General features: G+C 44.3%; 1 protein-coding gene across 1 annotated transcript in view; it reads left to right on the top strand.

Moving 5' to 3' along the window:
- The first annotated feature begins 3,686 nt into the window (after window positions 1-3,686).
- The window catches only part of RAB21 (RAB21, member RAS oncogene family), a 32,083-nt gene continuing 13,049 nt past the window's right edge, over window positions 3,687-22,720 (top strand). Inside the window, exons 1-3 of the mRNA XM_084795161.1 lie at window positions 3,687-4,116; window positions 18,852-18,911; window positions 19,813-19,920. Coding sequence (XP_084651287.1) covers window positions 3,964-4,116; window positions 18,852-18,911; window positions 19,813-19,920 — 321 coding nt within the window. The 5' untranslated portion in view covers window positions 3,687-3,963. The remainder of the gene's footprint in view (window positions 4,117-18,851; window positions 18,912-19,812; window positions 19,921-22,720) is intronic.

Genomic DNA, 22,720 nt, shown 5'->3' with positions numbered 1-22,720 from the left:
ACCATTTTTCCAAGCCCCTGAAAATAGATTTTTAAAGTGGCACATTTAAAACAAACATTTTGGAATCTTACTTTGTCCTTTTTTTATTTTGTTTTTTATTATTTTATTTATTTGTTTATTTATTTATTTATTTATTTATTTTGGTTTTTCGAGACAGGGTCTCTCTGTGTAGCCTTGGTTGTCCTGGACTCACTTTGTAGACCAGGCTGGCCTCAAACTCACAGCGATCCGCCTGCCTCTGCGTCCCGAGTGCTGGGATTAAAGGCGCGCGCCACCACGTCCGGCCCCTTATCCTCTTTTTAGTCCCTGACATATTTTAGAAGAAACTGGTAAGATCTGAGAATTCTACTGTTGAGTTAAATTCCTTCTTTGAGAAGAAATACTTTTCTCAGAACATCTGTCAACTTAGAGGTAAACAAATGGCTTAGGAAATGGATTTTCTTCCTCCTTCCATCCCCATGTCTCTAAGAATATTCTCTTTTTTTCTGAGAATATTCTTGTCTTCTAAAACTCAGAGGAAGATCTTTGACAGTTTCTTTGTTTTTATTCTTAAAGAACCTTGTCAGTGCTAAGGCAATCTGAAAAGGGTTTTGCCTTTCCTTGCTAAATTTTATTGAGCTGCTGGTGCCCTCTGGTGGTCAGCGCTCACACTTGCAGCTTAATTGTTTTTACTAGTGAGATGCAACAGTAAGCCGGAAGAAGCCTCTGAGAAGATTCAAATAGACTAGAATCTGTAGGTTCCTGAGCTGCCCAGGAGGGGATGATGCAGACTGGTGCCTGATTCTGATTGGAAGAAGAAAGGAAGGGGCTGGAGAGATAGCCCTGGGGTTAAGGGGCCTGAGTTCAATGCCCAGCAACCACATGGTGGCTCACAGCCATCTATAATTTGATCTGATGCCCTCTCTTGTTCTCCAGCCATACATACAGGCAGAGCACTGTGTACATCATCATCATCATCATCATCACCACCACAACAATAATAATAATAAATAATAAAATTAAAAAAATTTTTTAAAGAAGAAAGGATGTGTAATTCTGATTGATATTAAACACATCCACCATATTCTAATTCCTTACCTGTTGCCTCCCACACTGCAGGATGGACTCAGGAAGGAAGGAACACAGTCTTGCAGTGAACACAGGTTGCTGAACAACTGCACAAATGAAGGAAAATATTGATTCCTGTTGGGGTTCATGTTCGTCCACTGCCATTACTGTCTGTTTTTAATCACTCTTACTAGGTGCTTCCAATAGAGAACAATTTGAGAAAATTGCATCTACCAAAACCCCATAAGTACAAAAGAATTTCTGAAAATTTATGTCCAAAACATGGGGTCTTTTATAGCCTGAGCCTTCCCTCATCTGCTTCAGTTCGTCCATATGAATAAAGCATTACATTGCAGAGCTCAGGGAGGCAAATATTTGATAGACATGGTGCTAGCCCCGTGTGTCAGTTAGGGTTTCTATTTGTGTGACAAAACACCATGACCAAAAAGCAAGTTGGGGAGGAAAGGATTTATTCAGCTCGTACCTTCCAGATCATGGTCTATCATTGGAGGAAGTCAGGACAGAAACTCAAACAGGGCAGAAGCCTGGAGGCAGGAGCCATGGAGGGGTGCTGCTTACTGGCCTGCTTGCCCTGGCTGGTTCAGCTTGCTTTTTTCTAAAAACTGGGGCCACCAGCTCAGGGGTGGCCCTCTCCCATGAATTAAGAAAATGCTGCTGGGGCTGGAGAGATGGCTCAGCGGTTAAGAGCACTGTCTACTCTTCAAGAGGTCCTGAGTTCAATTCCCAGCAACCACATGGTGGCTCACAACCATCTATAATGAGATCTGGTGCCCTCTTCTGGTATGCAGGCAGAACACTGTATATGTAATAAATAAATAAATCTTACTGGAAAAAAAAAAAAGAAAGAAAGAAAACGCTGCATCGTAAGTCAGCATCTTCTCCATTGAGGTCCCCTCCTTTCAGGGGACTCTAGCTTGTGCGTCAAGCTGACCTAAGACTGTAGCCAGCAGAAGTAGTAAGGTAGATAATGTGATCTCAGGCACATTTATGAAAATATTTGTAAGACAATCTTATAGATGATTGATCCTAGATAGATATAAGTAATTTCCTCCTGCAATTTTCTAACTGCAGCCAGAGTAATTTTGTAAAAGGACCCGATAGCATTCTGTTCATGATTAAAGGCCATTTTTGAATTGACTCCTTGATTCCTTGTAAGTATCATCGTAACTTCTTTTCTTCTTCTCCTCCTCTTCCTCTTCCTCCTCTTCCTCCTCCTTCTTCTTCTCGTCATCATCATTATTATTGAAACAGGGCCTTGCTATGTAGCTCCAACTAGCTTCGAACTCAGAACGCAAAACAGGGTGGCCTTGAACTTAAAAGTGATGTTCCTGACTCTGATTTTTTTTTTTGTCTGAATTTTTGTCACACTTTAATTGCTCAATGTTGTGTGCTTCTTCCTACTTCATGCCTTTCTTTTTGGCCTAAGATACCCTTAACAAAAGGCAGCTTTTTCCAGGAAAGCTTTTCTGGTATGCTAACTCGGCATACCAAATATGTTTGCCAAATATTCTGAACCACTTCAAGTTAAAAGTATTCGTGCGTAATTGCCCATGTCTTACTTCCTTGGTTAAAAATGTAAGCTGAGAACAGAGATATTCTATCTAATGCAATACAGAGAATGACAATTAGTGGGCGTAGTCACACATTGGCTGCCTTTTTTGTTTGTTTGTTTGTTGTTGTTGTTTTGTTTTTTTGGAGACAGGGTTTCCCTGCGTAGCCTTGGCTGTCCTGGACTTGCTTTGTAGAACAGGCTGGCCTCGAACTCACAGTGACCCTCCTGCCTCTGCCTTCTGAGTGCTGGGATTAAAGGCGAGTGCCACCACGCCCGGCACGCCTTTTATTTTTTTTTAAGTTGAAATATAAAATAAGTCTGATGAAATAAAAGTATATCTTAAATGGCACCAAATTACAAAATTTCAGAAATACCGAGTTGCTTTCTTGGGAAGTTGTATCTTATGAAATAAAGTGGAGGCACAGGAAGAAAAATAAGCAATCAAATAAACCAGACCCATCATAGAAGACAGAAATCCCGGGGGAAGCAGGGCTTAATGATTTAAGAAACACTATTCATTCTTAGCCTGGCTTTTAGGGTTGGAAGCAGAGCTAGGTTAAGCCTTCTGCAATCCTTGGCCTTAAACCTACAGCCTACTAGGAATTCCACCGAGTGTGGTAATCGCTGATAAAGAAAGCACCCCATTGTTGGGAAATATCTTAGTGAGGAAGTGAGTAGGAGGGATGGAAGGATGTGGGAAGGTCTGGGTGGTCAGGGATGCCTTTCCGGTTTAAGCTGAGACCTGGAAAAAAGGGAAGACCTGGCCGTGTGGACAAATTGCAAAGTACAATTGCCCAGATTTGAGATCCCCATAAAAAGACTCAAGGGCACCTTGGCCTGACTGGCCGAGCGATGACCCCTGGTGTGAAGGCTGTCTCCTTGGTGAACACTCCTCGGGCAAGGTATTCTGTCCCACTTGAGCGGCGTCGGCTTCCACACATCATCACCCTAGGCTTCCCGGAGCACCGAGCCCATCTCTGTGCACACAGGAACAGGCCCAGGCTCCGCCCGCCGCCGGCCCCGCCCCCTCCCCGCGCCCCGCCCCCCGCCCGCCCCGGGCACGTGACGCGGAGTGTGACGTAGGAGGAAGGAGACGCCATTAGAGGGAGGAGAGGCAGCTCTCCCCTGGCCTCGGGTTCCTGACGTGGTGGTGGCCGGGGCCCTTCATTTCTGGGACTTTCTCGGCCCTCTCAGGCCTCGCCCGCGGAGGACGCGGTGGGCACCGGGCTCGGCGGAGCGTGAAGAGCCGGGCCCGGGAGGAGCGGGCGCGGCGGCGGCGGCGGCGGCGGCGGCGGTGCGGGGCTCGGCGCGGCGCTGGGCTCGGGCGGCCGGGCAGCGGCGGGATGGCTGCAGCCGGCGGCGGGGCGGCGGCGGCGGGGGGCCGAGCCTACTCCTTCAAGGTGGTGCTCCTCGGGGAAGGCTGCGTGGGGAAGACGTCGCTGGTGCTGCGCTACTGCGAGAACAAGTTCAACGACAAGCACATCACCACCCTGCAGGTGCAGACCCCGGGGGAGCCGGGCTGGGGACCTGCGCTCGCTGCTCTGCCTCTTGGCCTGTCACCCCCTCCTCCCTCCCTCCCTCCCCAGTGCCTTTCCCAATCGCCTCGGGGACACGCTGGCTCCCGGCAGCCTGTAGATGTCAAGACTGATTGCGGGAAGGAGAAGGGTAAGGGGAAGGACTCGGAAAAGTCCCCCAGTTCCCGGTGGACGCTGCGCAGGTCCGGGAGTCCCCCATCTGTCTGTGGGCTAGTTTTCCCCTTTGATGCGCTTCCGCTGGGGCACCCCAGGTGTTTGCACTCTGTGGTCAGGAGTGTCAGCCCGACAACCCCACCCCCCCACCCCCCCTTTGAGAAGTAGGAACTTAGCTGCGGATTCGAATTTGCGAACGAGGTGGTTTGTAACTTCAGAGTGTCCTGATGACTAAGTGTTGATGCAAGTTCCATTTTGTCCTGTTTTCAAGTAAATAGGAGTGGTAGAACAACCATGGTTGGAGGGTTTTTTTTTTTTTGTTTTTTGGTTTTTTTGAAACGACCGCTTGTCGGTTACGCAGTTTCATTGCAGCCGTCTGGAGTCTTAACGTGCGGGTCACTAATTCTGAGGTTCTACCCATGTTGAAACATCATGTTGCAAGTAGGCCTGCGGTTGGTCTTCAGACTGAAAACCTAGGCACAGCCGCTACACGTTTCGTTACTGTCCTGAAAGGCTGGCTTTCTTCTACGGTTAGGTTGGAAAGAGTGTTACAATGTAATTGAAAGTGAAACCAGGCCACTGAAGGAGCTGTGGTCTCCTTGTTCTCCTTTAAAAAAAAAAAATTAGTTTTCAGGTGTTAGAGGAAATGTATCTGTTAGTCTGAAAAGGCTTGTGGACTTGAGCTTGGCTGTGTGGGTTCATATCCTGCGTCCATTTATTGCTATAGCCCTGTGACCGTGGGTAAATTCCTTAAACCGGCGTATCCCTAGGTCTCTACTGCTACTGTAGCCATCATGACTATATCTAGTACACAGGGTTGTCAAGGTAAGTGTGGAAATGCACACTGCTCCGACTTGTACAATAGGTCTTAATTAGTAATTGTGAAGTGTGCTAGAACACAGACACCGCTGGAATGCATAATCTAATGGGTGTGACATTTGATGTTGGGTGCTATTATTAAACTACTGAGTGTAGAGTTTACAAAGATGCTCCGGTTCTGAGTCCATGTTTTATTTTTACTCTTCTGTTTTCAATTCTATATAAAGCATAGCATCTAGAGAAGTGAATGTCAGGGGACGATGCCCAAGTCAATGGCCCAATGGAGCCGATGCTCAGGCCTGACTAGATTTTGAGCAGTTGTGGTGCACTGCCTCTAGAGATTAATAAACAATTCGTTTTACACTTTCCTTTGTTCTACAGTGTAAGAGAAAAGAGAAAGTTATGGCAGTTAAAATCTTAATTGAAAAAAATTAATTTAGCTCTTCAACCTAAAAATTGCGCTTGGGAGTCCTGTGTGGTGGCACATGTCCTTAATCCCAGCACTCAGGAGCCAGAGCAAGCAGAGATATCTGTGAGTTTAAGGCCAACGTGATCCGAACAGCAAGTTCCAGGACAGCCTGCCTCAAACAAACAACAACAAAAATTGTGCATAGATTATATATTTCTAAGACATTCAGAGCTAAAAATGATGAAAGATGTTTTGGTTTTTCGAGAGACAGGGTTTCTCTGTGCAGCCTTGGCTGTCCTGGTCCCGCCTTGTAGACCTGGCTGGCCTCAAATCCATACCTGCCTCTGTCTCTGCCTCCCAAGTGCTGGCATTTACAGGTGTGCACCACTGCACTTGGCATTATGAAAGATTTTGAACTATGTGAAAGAAGCCACTTTGAACTCCACAGGGAAGGTGAAGTTATTGTGGATCTCAACATCAGTAGCATCCCTGTGGGTTTTTATATAACTCACTGTAAAGTGTCTGCATTACATTACAGAAGGGAAAGTTTTGTTGTATGCTAACACATGGAAACAACGTTTTCCTTCCTTCCTCGTGGGTAGCAGCTCACCTCAGTGCTTTCCACAGTGCTTTCCTCCCAGAGAAGGGTCATTTGTATCATCTATGAGACAACCTTGTGTTGTTTTAACTTCCAAAAGCAGGAGATCGTGCGTTAGAAGGTGGTAGGGGAATACCTAACAACCGACTTACCGTCTTAAAGTGCTGTGTATTTAAAGCGCTCTTTAAAACACTGTGTTTTTATTAAAAAGTGTATGTGAAACAAAAAATTTCAGGACTGACCAGAACCATAGGTAGTGAGCAGCTCGCTGTTCTCAGCCGTTGTTGAGCCACTTTTTTTTTTCTTTTCATTTTAAACATCTTACAAGCCACAAACTGGGCCTAAAGCTGAGTGGTAGAGAGCTTGCTAACAAGCCAAAGGCACTGGGTTCATTTGGAGGTGGAATGAACTGACACCATTGAAAATAGAAAGCTTACTATGCCTGGAGGTTTCCCAGGTCGTTTTATGTCTAGTGTCAAACAAGTTTTTCTCTTTGTAGAGCCAGAATCTGTTTTAGTCTTTGTTCTGCCCTCTGAAACTTGGATATGCGATTCCTTGAGATAGTTGAGATGGCTTTCAAGACCTCTAGAGTCTTGTCTTAGGTAAATAGCTCCCGTCCTTTAATTGGGTCTCTGGTGGCAGTTAACATCCATTCTCACACTGTTCTGATAGCCGGGCACTCAGAAGTCATCCTCTTGCCTTTGTTTCCCTTTCTTTCTTTCTGACACGACTTTCACTGTTGCTTAACTGATCTGAAACTCATGATCCTTCTGCCTCAGTCTCCAGAGTAGCTGGAATTGCAGGTGTCCTCCCTCGTGCCCTGCTGATGTCCTCCTTCTCTTAAAGTGGCATGCTTTGAGCTGTAGAAAAGAGGGATTCCAGGCTGGCTTGGACCGAACAGAGAGGTACAGGTTGTCACTTCCCCCTTCTTTTTCTGACACGGAAGCAGAAAAGATTCCGTGAGTTTCTGGGCTACTTGTGACATTGGTTAATACTGGATTTGCTGCCAACTAAGTATCTTTATCTTAGTTGCTTCAAGAAAAGCATATAGCCTTTATATTCTCTATGACTTTGTTATAAAGCATTATTCTCCAGTGTGCTTACCTGTTAAAGTTGGCTTTGGTTTCCACTGGTGTTAAAGCCTGCCACTTTTCTTTTCTTTTCTTTTCTTTTATTAATTTATTCTTGTTACATCTCAATGGTTATCCCATCCATTGTCTCCTCCCATTCTTCCCTCCCTCCCATTTTCCCCTTATTCCCCTCCTCTATGACTGTTTTGAGGGGGATTTCCTCCCCCTGTATATGCTCATAGGGTATCAAGTCTCTTCTTGGTAAAAGCCTGCCACTTTTATTTTACTGTTTTTTAGAAAGATTTTATTTATTATGTATACAGCGTTCTACCTGCACCTGCATGTAATCCATGCAGGCCAGAAGAGGACACCAGATCTCGTTATGGATGGTTGTGAGCCACCATGTGGTTGCCAGGAATTGAACTCAGGACTTTTGGAAGAGCATCCAGTGCTCTTAACTTCTGAGCCATCTCGCCAGCCCTTATTTTACCATTTTTTAAGGATGGAAAGGTTTTAGTCCATAGTTTGGTGAAACAGTCATGGCAGGGGACATGGTGACAGGAACTTGAGGAGGTAGCTGGTCACATTGCATGTACAGCCAGGAAGCAGACACAGATGAATTGTTAATATCCTTTTAAGACTCAATTTAATCCCCCTGCCAAAAAAATTATTTGGGCCCTTTTAGGCCAGGGTTCTTTGCTGGGTTCTGCAAAGAATGAGATGTAGAACCTACTGCTGTGTTAGCTGGTTTGAAATGTTCTCACTTGAGGCTTTCGTATTATCTTCAGTGTTCTCCTCAGTTAATATTGAAAGTCTTTGAAAAGACAGAGGAAGGGGGCCAAATGCAAAACTCCAGTGCACTCTGGGGCTCCATGGCCAGAGATCAGTTTGTCTTTAGCCCTGCAGTGTCTTTGGACTGGGTGTCCGCTCCCCCCACCCCCCATGATGCCCCTCCTCTTCTTGAGGGGAAACAGTTGCTAATGGAGTTTTCCTTTATGGGCTACTACATACAGTAGTCACAAATCCTTTAGCTTAGTGCAGCTTTGCCAATTATTCAGCTTCGGTGCTCTCCTAACCCAGTGCATTAGCCTTGCCCATACAGACTGTCATGGGATGCTTTGTCAGATGCTGTCAGATGTAGATAACAAAATACCGTGTGAGAGAGCAGCAGCCTGTTCTGTGGGGCAGTCGTGTGATGCGGTGGGGAGGAAGAGCAGGACTTGGACGTTAGAGTGAGCTACAGAATGGCCGTGGCTGTGGACTAGCCACCTGTAAGATGGGAGTGTTTCCTTTACGAGTCTCTTTAGCGTGGATTCCAGGGCAGGTACCTAGCCTACATGAAGCACAGTGTCTTTTCTGTTTGTTTTAATTATTTTATTAAGTATACAGTGTTTTGCCTGCATGTATGCCCGCATGCCAGAAGAGGGTACTAGATCTCATTATAGATGGTTGTGAGCCACCATGTAGTTGCTGGGAATTGAACTCAGGACCTTTGGAAGAACAGGCAGTGCTCTTAACCTCTGAGCCATCTCTCCAGCCCCCAGCACAGTGTCTTAAGCACTGTTTGGTTCTGGGGATCAAACCAGGGCTGCAGCACTACTCCCTCCCTCTCCTCCCTCTGTCTACTCTCTACTCCTTTTACTCTTCCTCTCTCTGTCTCTGTCTCCCTCTGGGGTATCCCTCTCTCCCTTTTCTTTTTCTCCCCATGCTCATTTAATAAACCTCATATAACAACAACAACAACAACAACAACAACAATGGCTGCACTAGGCAAGTACTGAGTTATAGCCCCATCTCTGATACATGTTTATTTAAGACATGTTGAATGTTGCTTACTGTTGAATGGATATCACATACTTAATATGTTTCTTTAATGATAACTCAGATAGGTAATGGGGATGTTGACAAACCCATATTGTCTTTGAGGAGTCGCTACATCTATAGGGTCTGGGAGGGGAGCTTTAGTCAAGCCTGAGTTCCTGAGTTTGGGTCCTAATACCCTCACAGCACTTGCCTGTAGTCCCAGTGCTGGGGAGCCAGATGTGAGAGAGTTCTGTTGGCTTGCTGGACAGTTCATCTAGCTGAATTAGTAATTTCCAGGCTCAGTGAGAGACCCTGCTTCAAACAGCAAGGTAAACGGGCTAAAGAGGTATCAGGTGTTCAAAGCCCCTTCTGGCCTGGCAGAGGATGGGAGCACAGTACCCAGCACTCATGTCAGGTGTCACAAATGCCAGTAACCCCTGATTCAAGGCACCCAACAACCGTTTCAGGCCTCCAGGGCACCTTGACAACCCAACACATACACACATACATACCTTCAAAAGGGTAGAGAAAGATAAAAGAAGACATCCAAAATTAACCGCTGGTCTCTAGAGCATGCACACACATGCATGTCCTGCCCCCAAAACACACAGAACGTGGTGTGTGTGTGTGTGTGTGTGTGTGTGTGTGTGTGTGTGTGTGTAGCTGATTATGGTGACACATTTGGATCTCAGCATTCTAGAGTCTGAGAGGCAGGAAGATAATGAGTTTAAAGCCAGCCTGGGTATAAAATAAGAATCAATCACTCTGTCTGTCTGTCTGTCTGTTCCTTTCCCCTCCCCTTCCCTCCTTCCCTCCCTCCTTTCCTCTCCTCCCCCCTTTCCCACCCCTCTTACACACAGACACAGGTTAGGAATATAGCTCAGTTGGTGTAAACTGATTGCGTTATTCACACAAGTTCCTGGGTTTCATCCCCACATAAACCAGACATATAGTATCTATCACAGGCCTGCGGATGGTGGAGATCAGAAGTTCAAGGCCCTCCTTGACTACAGACCAACCCTGACTGCAGACTGCTTCTCAGCAATAAGAGATTAATGGAAAAATAATATATATTAAAAATTAAAAGTATACTTATTCTAAAATATTGACTGGGATTGACATGTCTAGGATTCAAGGATGTTTGCTTGCTTGCTTGTTTGTAATCATGGTTTTTGTCATGTTTTAGTATTGCTGTTTCCAGAGCTTTGCCCTGGGTCCTTAACAGTTGTAGAGTAATTGTATAGCTAAGTTCTCTGGAACAGTTGAATTTATGGAGTCTCCTAGCTTTTTTTGTTTGTTTGTTTTTTGAGACAGGTTCTCTCTGTGTAGCCTTGACTGTTCTGGACTTGCTTTGTAGACCAGACTGGCCTTGAACTCACAGTGATCTGCCAGCCTCTGCCTCCTGGAGTGCTGGGATTAAAGGCGTGGGCCACCTTGCCTGGCTGATTTGAATCTTTAGTAAACTTGACACAGAGAAGAAAGACACTGCGTGGGAAAGTTAAATTGTTCCTATGAGATATATTAAGAAAATGCTGTTGACACTACAGACTTAAATTCAATACTGTGTTGGGGGATGGCGGTGCATGCACATGTGTGTGGACATGCCTTGTGCCTTTCTGGAGGTCAGAGTACAACGTTTAGGAATCAGTTTCTCCTTCCACAGTGTGGGTTCTGGGAATCAAGCTCAGGTCATCAGACTTGGCAGCAAGTACCTTTACCTCCTGAGCCATCTTGTCAGCTCAGGAACTGTTATTATTTTGTACCTACTGTGTGTTAAACATTGTACTAGCTGGGAATGTAAAATAAGAAGGCACTGTGCTATCAGCAGCTTCCTCTGCTGTTTGAAGGATTGCGTCATTTCCACAGTTGTCACCCATTTCCGTGGAGATTACTTCTGTTTCCTATGTGGTCTTTGTATCCTCCTGCTGACCACTTCCTTTTTTTTTTTTTCTTTTTTCCCTTTCCCAGTTGTACTGTGTGTGTTCTCATTGAAAGTACTTAGTGAAGATTATGCACCCTAATTTAGGCGACTTTTATCAGTTTTAACTAATCTATAAAAAGGAGCAATGTATATCATGTGCCCTGATCAGATTTTAACTGTGGGATACCTTTTGTCTAGTCCTTCAACTTTAGCTTAGGTCCCTGGCTTTCCTGCGGGGAGGGTTTGAAGCAGGGCTTCTCTGTGTTACCTTGGCTGTCCTGGACTTAGACCAGGCTGGCCTCAAACTCATAGAGATCCCTCTGCCTCTGCCTCCCCGAGTGCTGGGGTTACAGGCTTGTGCTACCATGCCCAGCGAGGTTCCTGGCATTTGACTAACAGGGTAATGTTTTTAGGATGGCTGAGCAGAGGCTGATCCTGGCAGCTGAGACAACTGAGGCTTCAGTGGAACTGCTGTGCCACTATTGTTAAGCCAAGGCTTGCTAATTGTACCTTCCCCTCTTCAGTAACCGTGGCGTTCGGCTTCTGCAGCTTTATGCGGTGTATCCTACACGCTTGTCTAGGAATCTTGTTTTTCTCTGAGATTGTTTTGAATGTGTGAATTTTTAAAAGTAGCTCTCAATGCCATGTGGCTGTCTTTTAGCCAATCCATTATAATAACTAACAATATTTAAAGTTATTATAGCTACATGAAGGTCATAGAAGATTGGGTATTCATTCATTCATTCATTCATTCATTTGTTAATGACAGTATCTTACCTAGTAGCCCATATAGGTCTCTAACTCATGGTTGTCCTGGTTCTGTCTCCTGAGTGCTTTGATGATTTTTGTTTGTTTGTTTGTTTTGGAGACAGAGTTTCTCTGTGTAGCTTTGCCTGTCCTGGACTCACTGGGTAGATGAGGCTGGCTGCAAACTCACAACATCCGCCTGCCTCTGCCTCCCAGAGTGCTGGGACTAAAGGCATGCGCCCACGCCCAGCGAGTGCTTTGATTATTAATGGTGTGGTCCCATTTTCAGGTTGGTGTTTGTTTCGTTTTTTAATTGAGAAAAAAAAAGTGGGGCTATAGACCAGGCTCAGCAATTAAGAACCCTGGCTGGCTGGGTGTGGTGGCGTGCACATATTTAATCCCAGTACTTGGGAGGCAGAGGCTCGCAGATCTCTGTGAGTTCGAGGCCAGCCTGGTCTGCAAAGCGAGTTCCAGGACAGCCAAGGCTACACAGAGAAACTCTGTCTCAAAAAATCAAAACAAACCAAAACAAAACCCTGGCTGTTCTTTGGGGGACTCTGCCTTGGGCCCTAGCACCCACATGATGGCTCACTAACGTCTGCGACTCAGGGCACCAGGGGATCTGACACCCCCCTCCTACCTCCAAGGGCACCAGACACTCCTGTGGAGTGTGTTCATGTGTGCAGGCAAAACACACATCGCATAAATGGTGTTCTTCTGTCTCGTGGTCAGACATTCCTAGCACGGAAGGATCTCACATCCGCCATTTTCTGCTTTGTGCTTTAATCTGCAGATTAGACATCACTTTTTTTTTAAAAACTTGTTTTTAGATTCTTTCTTGCGTCTGTTGTTTTGAAACAGGGTCTTGCTTTGCAGTCCTGCTTCAGTTTTCCTAGCTCCAGGATTATAGCATGTGCCACGATATGCCATTACTTTATGTGGAATAACTAACTCCCTGTGAAAGTCCACTTGGTACAATTAATTTGCTATTCGTGATTAGTCCTGGGTTTCTGAGACCTAACAGGTTCTGTCTGTCAGTCTGTCTGTCTCTGTCTCTCTCTAAGAAAAAGAAATGGAGAATGTAAAAATAGTGAAGAACAACGGTCACTTTTCTCATAGTTCCTTTTCTTTTTTTCTTCGAAACAGGGTTTCTCTGTGCAGTCCTGTCTGTCCCAGACTCACTCTGTAGATCAGGCTAGCCTCAACTCACAGTGATCCGCCTGCCTCTGCCTCCCTGGGTACTGGGATTACAGACATGAGTTACCATGTCTGACTCTGATAGATAATTTTTATTCTCTTGCTATGGAAGGGTAATTATATAAATTGCATATTTGAATTCTGTCCAATCTTAAGTTTGGGAGCGATAATAGTTTATCCTGAGGTCTACAGCAGTATTATGGATACAAAACAATGTGGTAAGTTCAGTTTATAGCCTAGTCAGCAAATAGAAATGGTCATATTTGCTCTTAATTCAGCACCGTGCTTTCAACAGACGGTTTATGCTTAGTGGAGGATAGAAAGAAGCTTGTAGACACAGTAAAGAACGTGAGCATTGACCAACAAGTTAGGAAAGAATCTCGTTTGGCATTTTATTTGTTCTTGTCATTTACCCCCTACAGTTCATGGGTTGTTTGTTTGTTTGTTTGTTTTCTTCATCCACTAGGTTTTGGGTAGCGGTAATAGGCACAGGTAAAAGTAACAACCTGAACTAATGAGATCGCTAATTTTTGATACCTCTAAAGTTTGGAAGATGAAATAGTTGAGATTAGAAGACACATGGGATACAGAGGAAGAGGGTGGAAAACATGCCATTGCTTTGGTCTTTGCTACGTTTTTCTACTCTCAGAAGGTTTAGGGAGGTGAGTTGGTGTCCAGGAATACTTACTGTCCAAGTGGAGACTTGCCAGGGTGACAACAAGCCTGTGTGGTTTTGGCTAGACAGCTTTGTGCAATGGGACAGGCGTGATGGAGTCAGGCAGGATCCCACCCACTGCCGCACCCATCCTAATTATCTGGCCTTGGCTGAGTCACTATTTCTATAAATCTTAAATTTATAACTGTAAAACAGGGCTCATTACCCACCTCAAAGGGATGCTGCAAGCACGGAGCTTGACACAGTCTATAAGCCCCACCCTCAGGCCTAGAACCTTGTGAGTTACTACCGTTGGGTACTCTACTCCTGTTCCTGCGGGTGGTGCTCGGGATGTCTTGAGGAGCTGGCGGGGAGGCACAGCCCCCTGGGAATGTTGCACTTGTTCTCAGCATGAGCAGGATTCTTAAGTCCATGACTGTGTCCTCTCGCCTTTGCTACCATGTAACAGAGTTAAGAAATAGGTACCCCAGGATTTTACAACTATAAAGGACGTTTAACTAATCTGGCCCAATTAAGCATATAGTTTTATAGACCTGTCAAGACTTTGGTTATTTGCTGCTATTCTGATGTCACATTAAACCTACAACTGTATTTTTTAAATTAATTAATTAATTTATTTATTTTATGTATATGAATACTCTATTTGTATGTACACCTGCAGGCCAGAATCTGGATCACATTACAGATGGTTGTGAACCACCATGTGGTTGCTGGGAATTGAACTCAGGACCTGTGAAGAGCAGTCAGTGCTCTTAACCTCTGAGCCATCTCTCCAGCCCTACAATTGTATTTTAAAAACAGTGTTTGCTCTTAAATAATACTTACAAAATACTGAAAGTTTAAAATGTGGTAAATTGAAATGAGTTATAGTACAGAAAGAACCGCTGCACAAATGGGGCCTAACTGGAAAGGAAAAGATGACTTTGGTAACATGCTTTACAAGTAGGTCCTGTATTTGAATTGTGATAATTTAGTCCATGGGTCAGCCAGGTGACTCGGCAGCTAAAGGCACTTATTACACAAGCCTGGCAACCCAAGGAAAGGTAGGAGGCCTTGTCTCAGTATCATATAAAGATACTCAGGCCATGGCATGTGTGCCCATACATCGTGTACACACAGTAAAAGTAAATGTAAAGTTTGGTTTATAATGAAACCTCTAGGAGCACACTTCTTACATAAACTCTGTTGTATCTTCTCCAATTTTCCTGGAGGTGTTTCTCTACACTGCTGCCTGACTGTTGAGAGTGGACGTTCTCTGCCTCCCTCCAGCCCCATATTAGAGCAGCGTTGGCTCGGATGTCAGTCGAGCAAGTTTGAAGTCTTGTGGTTGTAATCTGTTCTTAGACTACCTGGACTATAGCTCTTGCTCTGGGACTTGTGTGATCTAGGGCACAACAGTCCCCTTGAGTCTCAATTTCCATGCCTAAAATATTTGGGTAGTGATTATTTCTGACTCACACGGTGTTTTGAGAATTAAATGTTAATATTTGGAAAGCTTATTAAGTTTTATCTATTTATTTTAATCTAGAAAGACTGAATGAAACAAACGTAATCTAGCTAGTAAACTTATATCCTGAGAAGATAAGTTATGGTGCAAGACATCATCTTTTATTCCTTACAAGTGTAGAATAGAGAAATTCAGTTATTACATGTGAAGAGTGTAGGGGGCACAGAGAAGAGAACTTTGCATTCAGGGCATGGTCAGACGATAAGAGAGACCAGCGGACTTGCTGTGAGGCCAGGGTACCATAGAACCCTCAGAAAATGTGAACACAAGACCTACAAAGGTTTTCTGGGAGGGATATTGGCTGGCAGGGAAGAAGATAATTCTAAGATTGTAAACCTTAGAGATAGCTGGGCACAGTGGTGAGCCTGTAGTCATGGCCTCTGGGGAGTCTAATCAAGCCAACCTGTGGAGTATAGTAAGACCTTGTCTTTAAACGTGAGCACACACGCACACACGCACACACGCACACACTGGGCTGGGAGTTCGGGGATTCAGCTTTGGTGACTTGAAGAATGTGGTCAAAATCTTGAAGTTGGAAAGCAAAGTTTGCTGGGGAGATCAGTTAACTTAGTTTTAGATATTTGAAAAAGAATCTCAGAATTTGGCTAGGATTCAGAGATTGCATTTCTTCTTCAAGGCATTGATATTTAAACCATATTGGGAAAGATTGAATTCAGGTAAATTGTATAGATATAAGGAGCAAAGCCGAGTTTCAAATTAAAAATCACTTTCTTAGGCTGGGCGTGGTGGTGCACACATTTGTTCATTCATTCATTTACTTATTTATGGTTTTTTGAGACAGGGAGTCTCTGTAGCCTTGGCTGTCCTAGACTCACAGAGATCCACCTGCCTCTGCCTCCGCCTCTCGAGTGCTGGGATTAAAGGCATGTGCCCCCATGCCCTACAGTCCTTTTCAGTATGATCTATTTCACTTAAGCCATACTCAGTAATATAGCTTGGCCCCTAGAGGCAGCTGTTCCTGTGTTTATCACACCTCTGCCCTTTATCCTCTCTGTGGGCGCCTCAGCCAGGCTGTTCTTGGTTCTGATTTTCCTCCGTGTGCCACAGCACACTTGAAATCCACATTTCTTGTCCTTGCCAGAAACTAGCCGCACTACCTGTTTTGCCTGAGTCTGTGCTCTGTCATCCTTGCCTTGGCTCTGCTTGGTTTGGTCTTTAACTCTGTAGGAGTTCTGTTTTCCAGTCTGCTCCTGTCCTTAGTCCGACCTCCAATCCCATGGTCATTCTCTCACAAGGTAAACGTGTTCCCGTGCTTAACTGCTTCACACCCTCAGTCCTCTTTCTTACAGTGCTGCTTAGGGTGAGTAGATGTTCCCCTAGAGAAGGAGCTGCTTACACTCAGGAGTGAGAGAAGGCAAATGATTTAGTGGAATAGTTGTGTAAATGCCCCTGGCCAGCCTTTTGATAGAGTTGTATGTTCATGCATTTTATGAATATTCAGAAAGCAGTTTGTAATTTTTGACAGATACCTGACCTGTGTGTGTGTGTGTGAGGGGGGGGAGGATCTGGTATTTTTGAAACAGGTTTTATTTAATTTATTTATTTTTATTGGGCTTTTGAGACAGGTTTCTCCTGCCTCTGCCTCCTGAGTGCTGGAACCAGTGGAACAGGTTTTATTAAGGCCTACAAGAGGGTTAGAATGTGATTCATTTGGCAGAGTGCATGTCTGGCTTGCTTGAAGCCCAAGGTTTGATAATTAGCACTGTATAAGCCAGGGTGATTGTTGCATACATGTCATGTCAGCACATGGGAGATTGAGGCCGGAGGATCAGGAGTAGTTGAAGGTTGTCCTTGGCTACATGGTGAGTTTAAGGCCATCCTGGAATAAATACTGGAGGCCCTGTTTTAGAAGAAAATAAAGTTCATGCTCATAGGATCTTTTTTTTTTTTAACTTGCTAAGATTTACTTTATGTATGTGGGTGTTCTCCTTACATGTACATCTGTGTTTCACGTGCATGCCTGGTGTGCATGGAGGTCAGAAGAGGCCACTGGCGCCTCAGAATGGGAGTCATAGGTGGTTGTGGCTTCTGGGAATTGGACCCCATACCTCCATCAGAGCAAAGTGCTCTTAGCCACCAAGCCATCTCTCCAGCCTCTTCATAGGACTTTTCTGGTTTTTCGAGACAAGGTTTCTCTATGTGGTCTTGGTTGTACTGGACTCGCTTTGTAGACCAGGCTGGCCTTGAACTCAGAGATCCACCTGCCTCTGCCTGTGCCTCCCAAGTGCTGGGAGTACATGTGGGTCTTGGGGATTGAACTCAGGGTGGCAGGCTTAATGGTAAACACTATTATTTGCTGAGCCACGATCTAGGATCTTTTGATTTAGGCTTAGCTTAGTTATGCAGTCTCACTTTGGCATTAAGTGTGACAACTGGAGTTCTCCTGGGCGTGGTGTGGTTTAGGCTTCAGTGGCTTTGTTTATGGTTAGGAAAAACTCTAGCTGCTCCTAATGGAGGGATCGCTCCTTACCTTCCTCCTAATGGAGGGATCGCTCCTTACCTTCCTCCTGAAGCTGCCTTTTACCTCATCCAGGCAAGGCCTGAACTTGCTTTCTCAGCACTCCCCTTTTAGGTGTACTTGACAAGATCCTCAGTGTAACAAAAAACTGTGTTCTCTTTACTCATGTAGACTATAGCTGTAGACTATAAGTTCTTGTTGAAAGCTTGGGGCCATGTCCTTTGTTTTCTGTGACAGAGTTACATGTTAAACAAGTGAGTTACAGGCAATGTGAGGCATCTCAGGAGTCTTCTAGATATTCCTCTTCATCAGTGAATAAGGAAGATTATATTAAATTAAATGCTCTAGGGAAAAATTTGTTCCATTTTTAGAAAGGGAAAAAGGAATTAGAAAAAGCAAGCGCTATTATCTTGGTGTGTTTTATTATTTTTCAAAATGTGTGTGCATGTCTGGGTATGGTGGCACATGCATGCCTTAAGTTCCAGCATTTGGGAGGCAGAGGCAGGAGGATCACTGTGAGTTAAATGTCATGCTGGTCCACAAGGTGACTTCTAGGTGGGCTAGGGCACACAGTCTCACATTATTTTAGAATGTGTGTTTGTGTCTATTGTGTGCACGCATGTGTGTGTAGCACAATGTATGTGGGAGTTAGAGGAACCATTCAGATAGCATCCTTGGCTTCCACTTCCTCTGGAGTTGGTGTCCAGGGAGGCTAGGATCTTCCTGTTTTGAATCCCCATCTTACCTTAGGTGTGGCTTGATTGTAGACATGTATGCCACTGCTTGTGCAAGTGGGTTCTGGGAACAAGAATTCAGGTCATTATGCTAGGTCCTCACATTTACACGAGAAATGCTTGACCCATTGAGCCGTCTCCCAGTGTTTCTTGCTGTTTGTCTACCACCAAGCTACGTCCTCAGCTCTTCTTATAGGTACCCTTTTATAGTTTTGACAACTTGTGTTTGTAGAACAAATTCGCGTTTTCTCACAGTGTGAATATTTTTTTCTTTAGTGAAAATAATAGTTGGCCATAAATGAAAAATTCACTGATTGCTTTTTCTTTCAGACAACCTAAGTTTGATGCTGAGATGATTCATTTATTCTTTTTTTTTTTTTTGGTTTTTTGAGACAGAGTTTTTCTGTGTAGCCTTGGCTGTCCTGGACTCACTTTGTAGACCAGGCTGGTCTCGAACTCACAGCGATCCGCCTGCCTCTGCCTCCCAAGTGCTGGGATTAAGATTCATTTATTCTTGAATGGTTAGAATGAAGAACATTATTTTATGCAAAACATTGTTTAACATGTATTTCTTTTATTTTAGGCATCTTTCTTAACAAAGAAGTTAAATATTGGTGGAAAAAGAGTAAACCTTGCTATATGGGTAAGTATTCAGAAATCTTTTCTTTGTTTGTTTTGAGATAGGGTCTCTCTGTATAGCTATGGCTGTTCTGGAACTTGCTATGTAGACCAGGCTGGCTTTGAACTCAGATCCGCCTGCCTCTGCCTCTTGAGTACTGGGATTAAAGGTGCACGCCACTGCCTGGCTTCAGAAATACTCTAATAACTAACTCACTTGAAGAATAAGAATTTGCATTTCAGATTTGTTTTTAAAAACTAAATGTATTAATTTACCAAAACCATTTCCTTAATTTAAAAGTTCCTAAAATTCAGTTAAGAAATCTCTTTGGAGCATGGCTTTATATCTAAATATTGCTGTTAAGAGTTTCTCAGTTGTAGAAGGGACAGGGTGGGTGGGGCAGACTGCCTGCCATCCCTTCCTGCATGGACCAGGAATAGCTAATGGAGCGTAAGCATGTGTTAGCCAATGGTCCTGAGGTGTGCCCCCTTCTGTCTCTTCTGCATTCCGAGGATCCTCAGTTTAGGCCAGGGTCTGTTCCTGCCTGCTTTAGCCATGGAGCGCTGAAGTGGTCTTGCAGTGGGGATGGGTGATTGCCAAGGAGCAGGAGCTGGAGGAAGGATCATCGTGCATACAGTAAAGCATCAGACGATGCTTTTTTTTTGGTTTTTTGAGACGGGGTTTCTCTGTGTGGCCTTGGCTGTCCTGAACTCACTTTGTAGACCAGGCTGGCCTCGAACTCACAGTGATCCGCCTGCCTCTGCCTCCCAAGTGCTGGGATTAAAGGCGTGCGCCACCACGCCCGGCAGACGATGCTTAAATACCTGTAACTTGTTTTGTTTCTTTTGATACTGTTTTTGGGCTTGTCTCTGTAGCAGCCATATGCTTTTTTCTTTTGATCTAATAAGCATTTGCTCTTTATTAGGATACAGCAGGTCAAGAGAGATTCCATGCTTTGGGTCCAATTTACTACCGAGATTCGAATGGAGCCATTTTAGTGTATGATGTAACAGATGAAGATTCTTTTCAGAAGGTAACTGTTCACCTTGGGCAGATGGCTTGATGAGAAGGGCCATGAAGATCTATGTATTCATTTATTTACGGCCTCCCATTGATGTGTCTGCTTTCACCAGTGACTGGTTTATAAGTAGTAAAGCATACAGTTTGAGCGCAAGTGGTGGCCATTATTTATCAAACTATTTAGTTCATATTGCAGTACTATTGGTTTATTATGGCTTTCTCAAATATTAGAAAAAGGGAAGTAATTAAAGTTAAGCTTCAGAAAAATTTAGAGACTTTGGTTTTTACCTTTAAATAAAAACTACATGCACTAGATTCCATTGTCCTGGGCACCTAAAACTTGGTGCATCTTTGCATGGGCTCTTGTCCTCAAGAAGGGGAAAAAGTAAGAGCATACTGAAGTCAAGGACACCCCCGGGAGCAATAAGCTTTAGAAAGACAAGGTTGATTTTTAAAAATTATTCTTTTAGCCTCTCTTCAGATTTATACTATAAATGTACAATATTTCTCCTCAAGGCAGAGTCTCACTATGTAGGCCTGGTTGGGCTCTTTCAGAGATATACCTGCCTCTCCCTCCTAAGAACTGATTAAAGGCATCAGTCACCATCCTTGGCCAAATGTAGGATTTGTTTGTTTGTTTGTTTGTTTGTTTGTTTGTTTTTTGAGACAGAGTTTCTCTGTGTAGCCTTGGCTGTCCTAGACTTAGTTTGTAGACCAGGCTGGCCTTGAACTCACAGCGATTCTCCTGCTTCTGCCTCCCAATTGCTGGGATTAGAGGCATGCACCAACACCGCCCAGCTCAAATGTAGAATTGTAAAGCTTATTTTGGGACCAAAACTAGATCACCTGTGAATTTCCCATAATCATGATGAGTTTCTTATGTGACCTTTCTTGGGTCAGGAATGTGTAAGGGGGTAATTTGCAAGTCAGAGGCTTTCCTTGTATTGAGTTACAAGCTAATGCTTATTGAAATGACTTGTAGTTTAGTTTTGTTTCTGTTTTTCTTCTCCCCCCCCCACTTCATCCCCCACACTTGTCAATTGTACTGAAGCAAATAGAAATATATAAATTCTGTTTTCGATTATTAATGATTTGTGAAAATATCCCTGGGAGTTAAATATAACAATAGCTTGCTGATTTTATTTTATTTTTTTGAGTTATTTTGAGGCTGCTGTTTGATGCTATCTACCATTTCTTAGCTTTTTGCATAAAAAGCAGTGGCTTAACTGTTTAATTGGTTAAGAACAAGTTGAGTCTTTTAGGTTGAAAAGTGGTCAGTTACTGACACTGAACGTAGCCCCAAGCTTAGCATGCTGACTAAGCACAATGCCTCATCACCTCTCGTGGCTCTGTGGCTTGCCAGCAGATCCTGCACTCTCTGTTGTGACATTAGAGTCCCTCAGAGCTGTGCTGTAGTGGGAATTTGACGGAGGCTGGAAGGCCCAAAGGGCTGGTCCTTCTCCAGATGGCCCCGCTTCCGCTGGTCCTTTGCCTATATGTTCTTGCTTCATTTCGCACGGTAGTCTAAGCTTTTTATATGACCATTAGCTTCCTGTAAAAGTAGAATCCACCAGCCTTGTTAACCTTGAGTCCGCAGAGGTCACAGATGTCCCTCTGCCGTGTAACGTGATCAAACAGGTTATAGGACCAGCCAGAATTTCACCTGGTAGAAGGAGGAGACCAGCTTGACCTCATCTCGAATGCATGAGGCTGAAGATGAGGAAACCCATGGAGAATGATCTGATTGGGGATGCTAAAAAATGTTAAGACATGTATTGTGGGCTGGAGAGATGGCTCTGCCATTAAGAGCACTGGCTGTTCTTCAAGAGGACACGGGTTCAGTTCCCAGCACCCGTCGGGCAGCTCACACCTGTTCCTCGTTCTAGTTCCAGGGGATCTGATGTCCTCACACGGATGTACATGCAGTACACACCAAGTACACCTCACATGGATGTACATGCAGTACACACCAAGTACACCTCACACAGATGTACATGCAGTACACACCAAGTACACCTCACACGGATGTATATGCAGTACACACCAAGTACACCTCACACGGATGTACATGCAGTACACACCAAGTACACCTCACACGGATGTACATGCAGTACACACCAAGTACACCTCACACGGATGTATATGCAGTACACACCAAGTATACCTCACACGGATGTACATGCAGTACACACCAAGTACACCTCACACGGATGTACATGCAGTACATATGAAGTACAAATACATAAATGTAAAAACGACGACAACAAAAAGACACGGATTAGTAGATGGTGTTTTGTTTTTGTTTTTCGAGACAAGGTCTCTCTGTGTAGCCTTGCCTGGACTGGATCTCGCTTTGTAGAGCAGGCTGGCCTCGAACTCACAGCACCTGCGTCTGCCTCCCAAGTGCTGGGATTAAAAGCATGTGCCACCACCACCCGGCCAGATGTGTGTTTTTTTAAAAAAAATATTTAATTATTATTATGTATACAGTGCTCTGCCTGTATGTACACCTTCAGGCCAGAAGAGGGCATCAGATCACATTATAGATGGTTGTGAGCCACCATGTGGTTGCTTGGAATTGAACTCAGGACCTCTGGAAGAGCAGGCGGTGCCCTTAACCACTGAGCCATCTCTCCAGCCCCCAGAAATGTGTATTTTTAAAGATGAGTATATATGCTTTGTGAGACTTGATTGTGTATAGATTAAATTTCACTGTAAGAATTGAAAGCAGGTGTTCTGGTTTTCCTTTATCATGCTGGTTGATTGTGATTCCATTATTGTAATATTTAAGACTAGTATTGTTAATTCCAGTT

Source organism: Acomys minous, assembly GCF_964271855.1.
Source record: "Acomys minous genome assembly, chromosome: 9".
In the NCBI taxonomy this organism is placed as follows: Eukaryota; Metazoa; Chordata; class Mammalia; order Rodentia; family Muridae; genus Acomys; species Acomys minous.
This window is presented reverse-complemented; position numbering and strand designations above follow the sequence as displayed.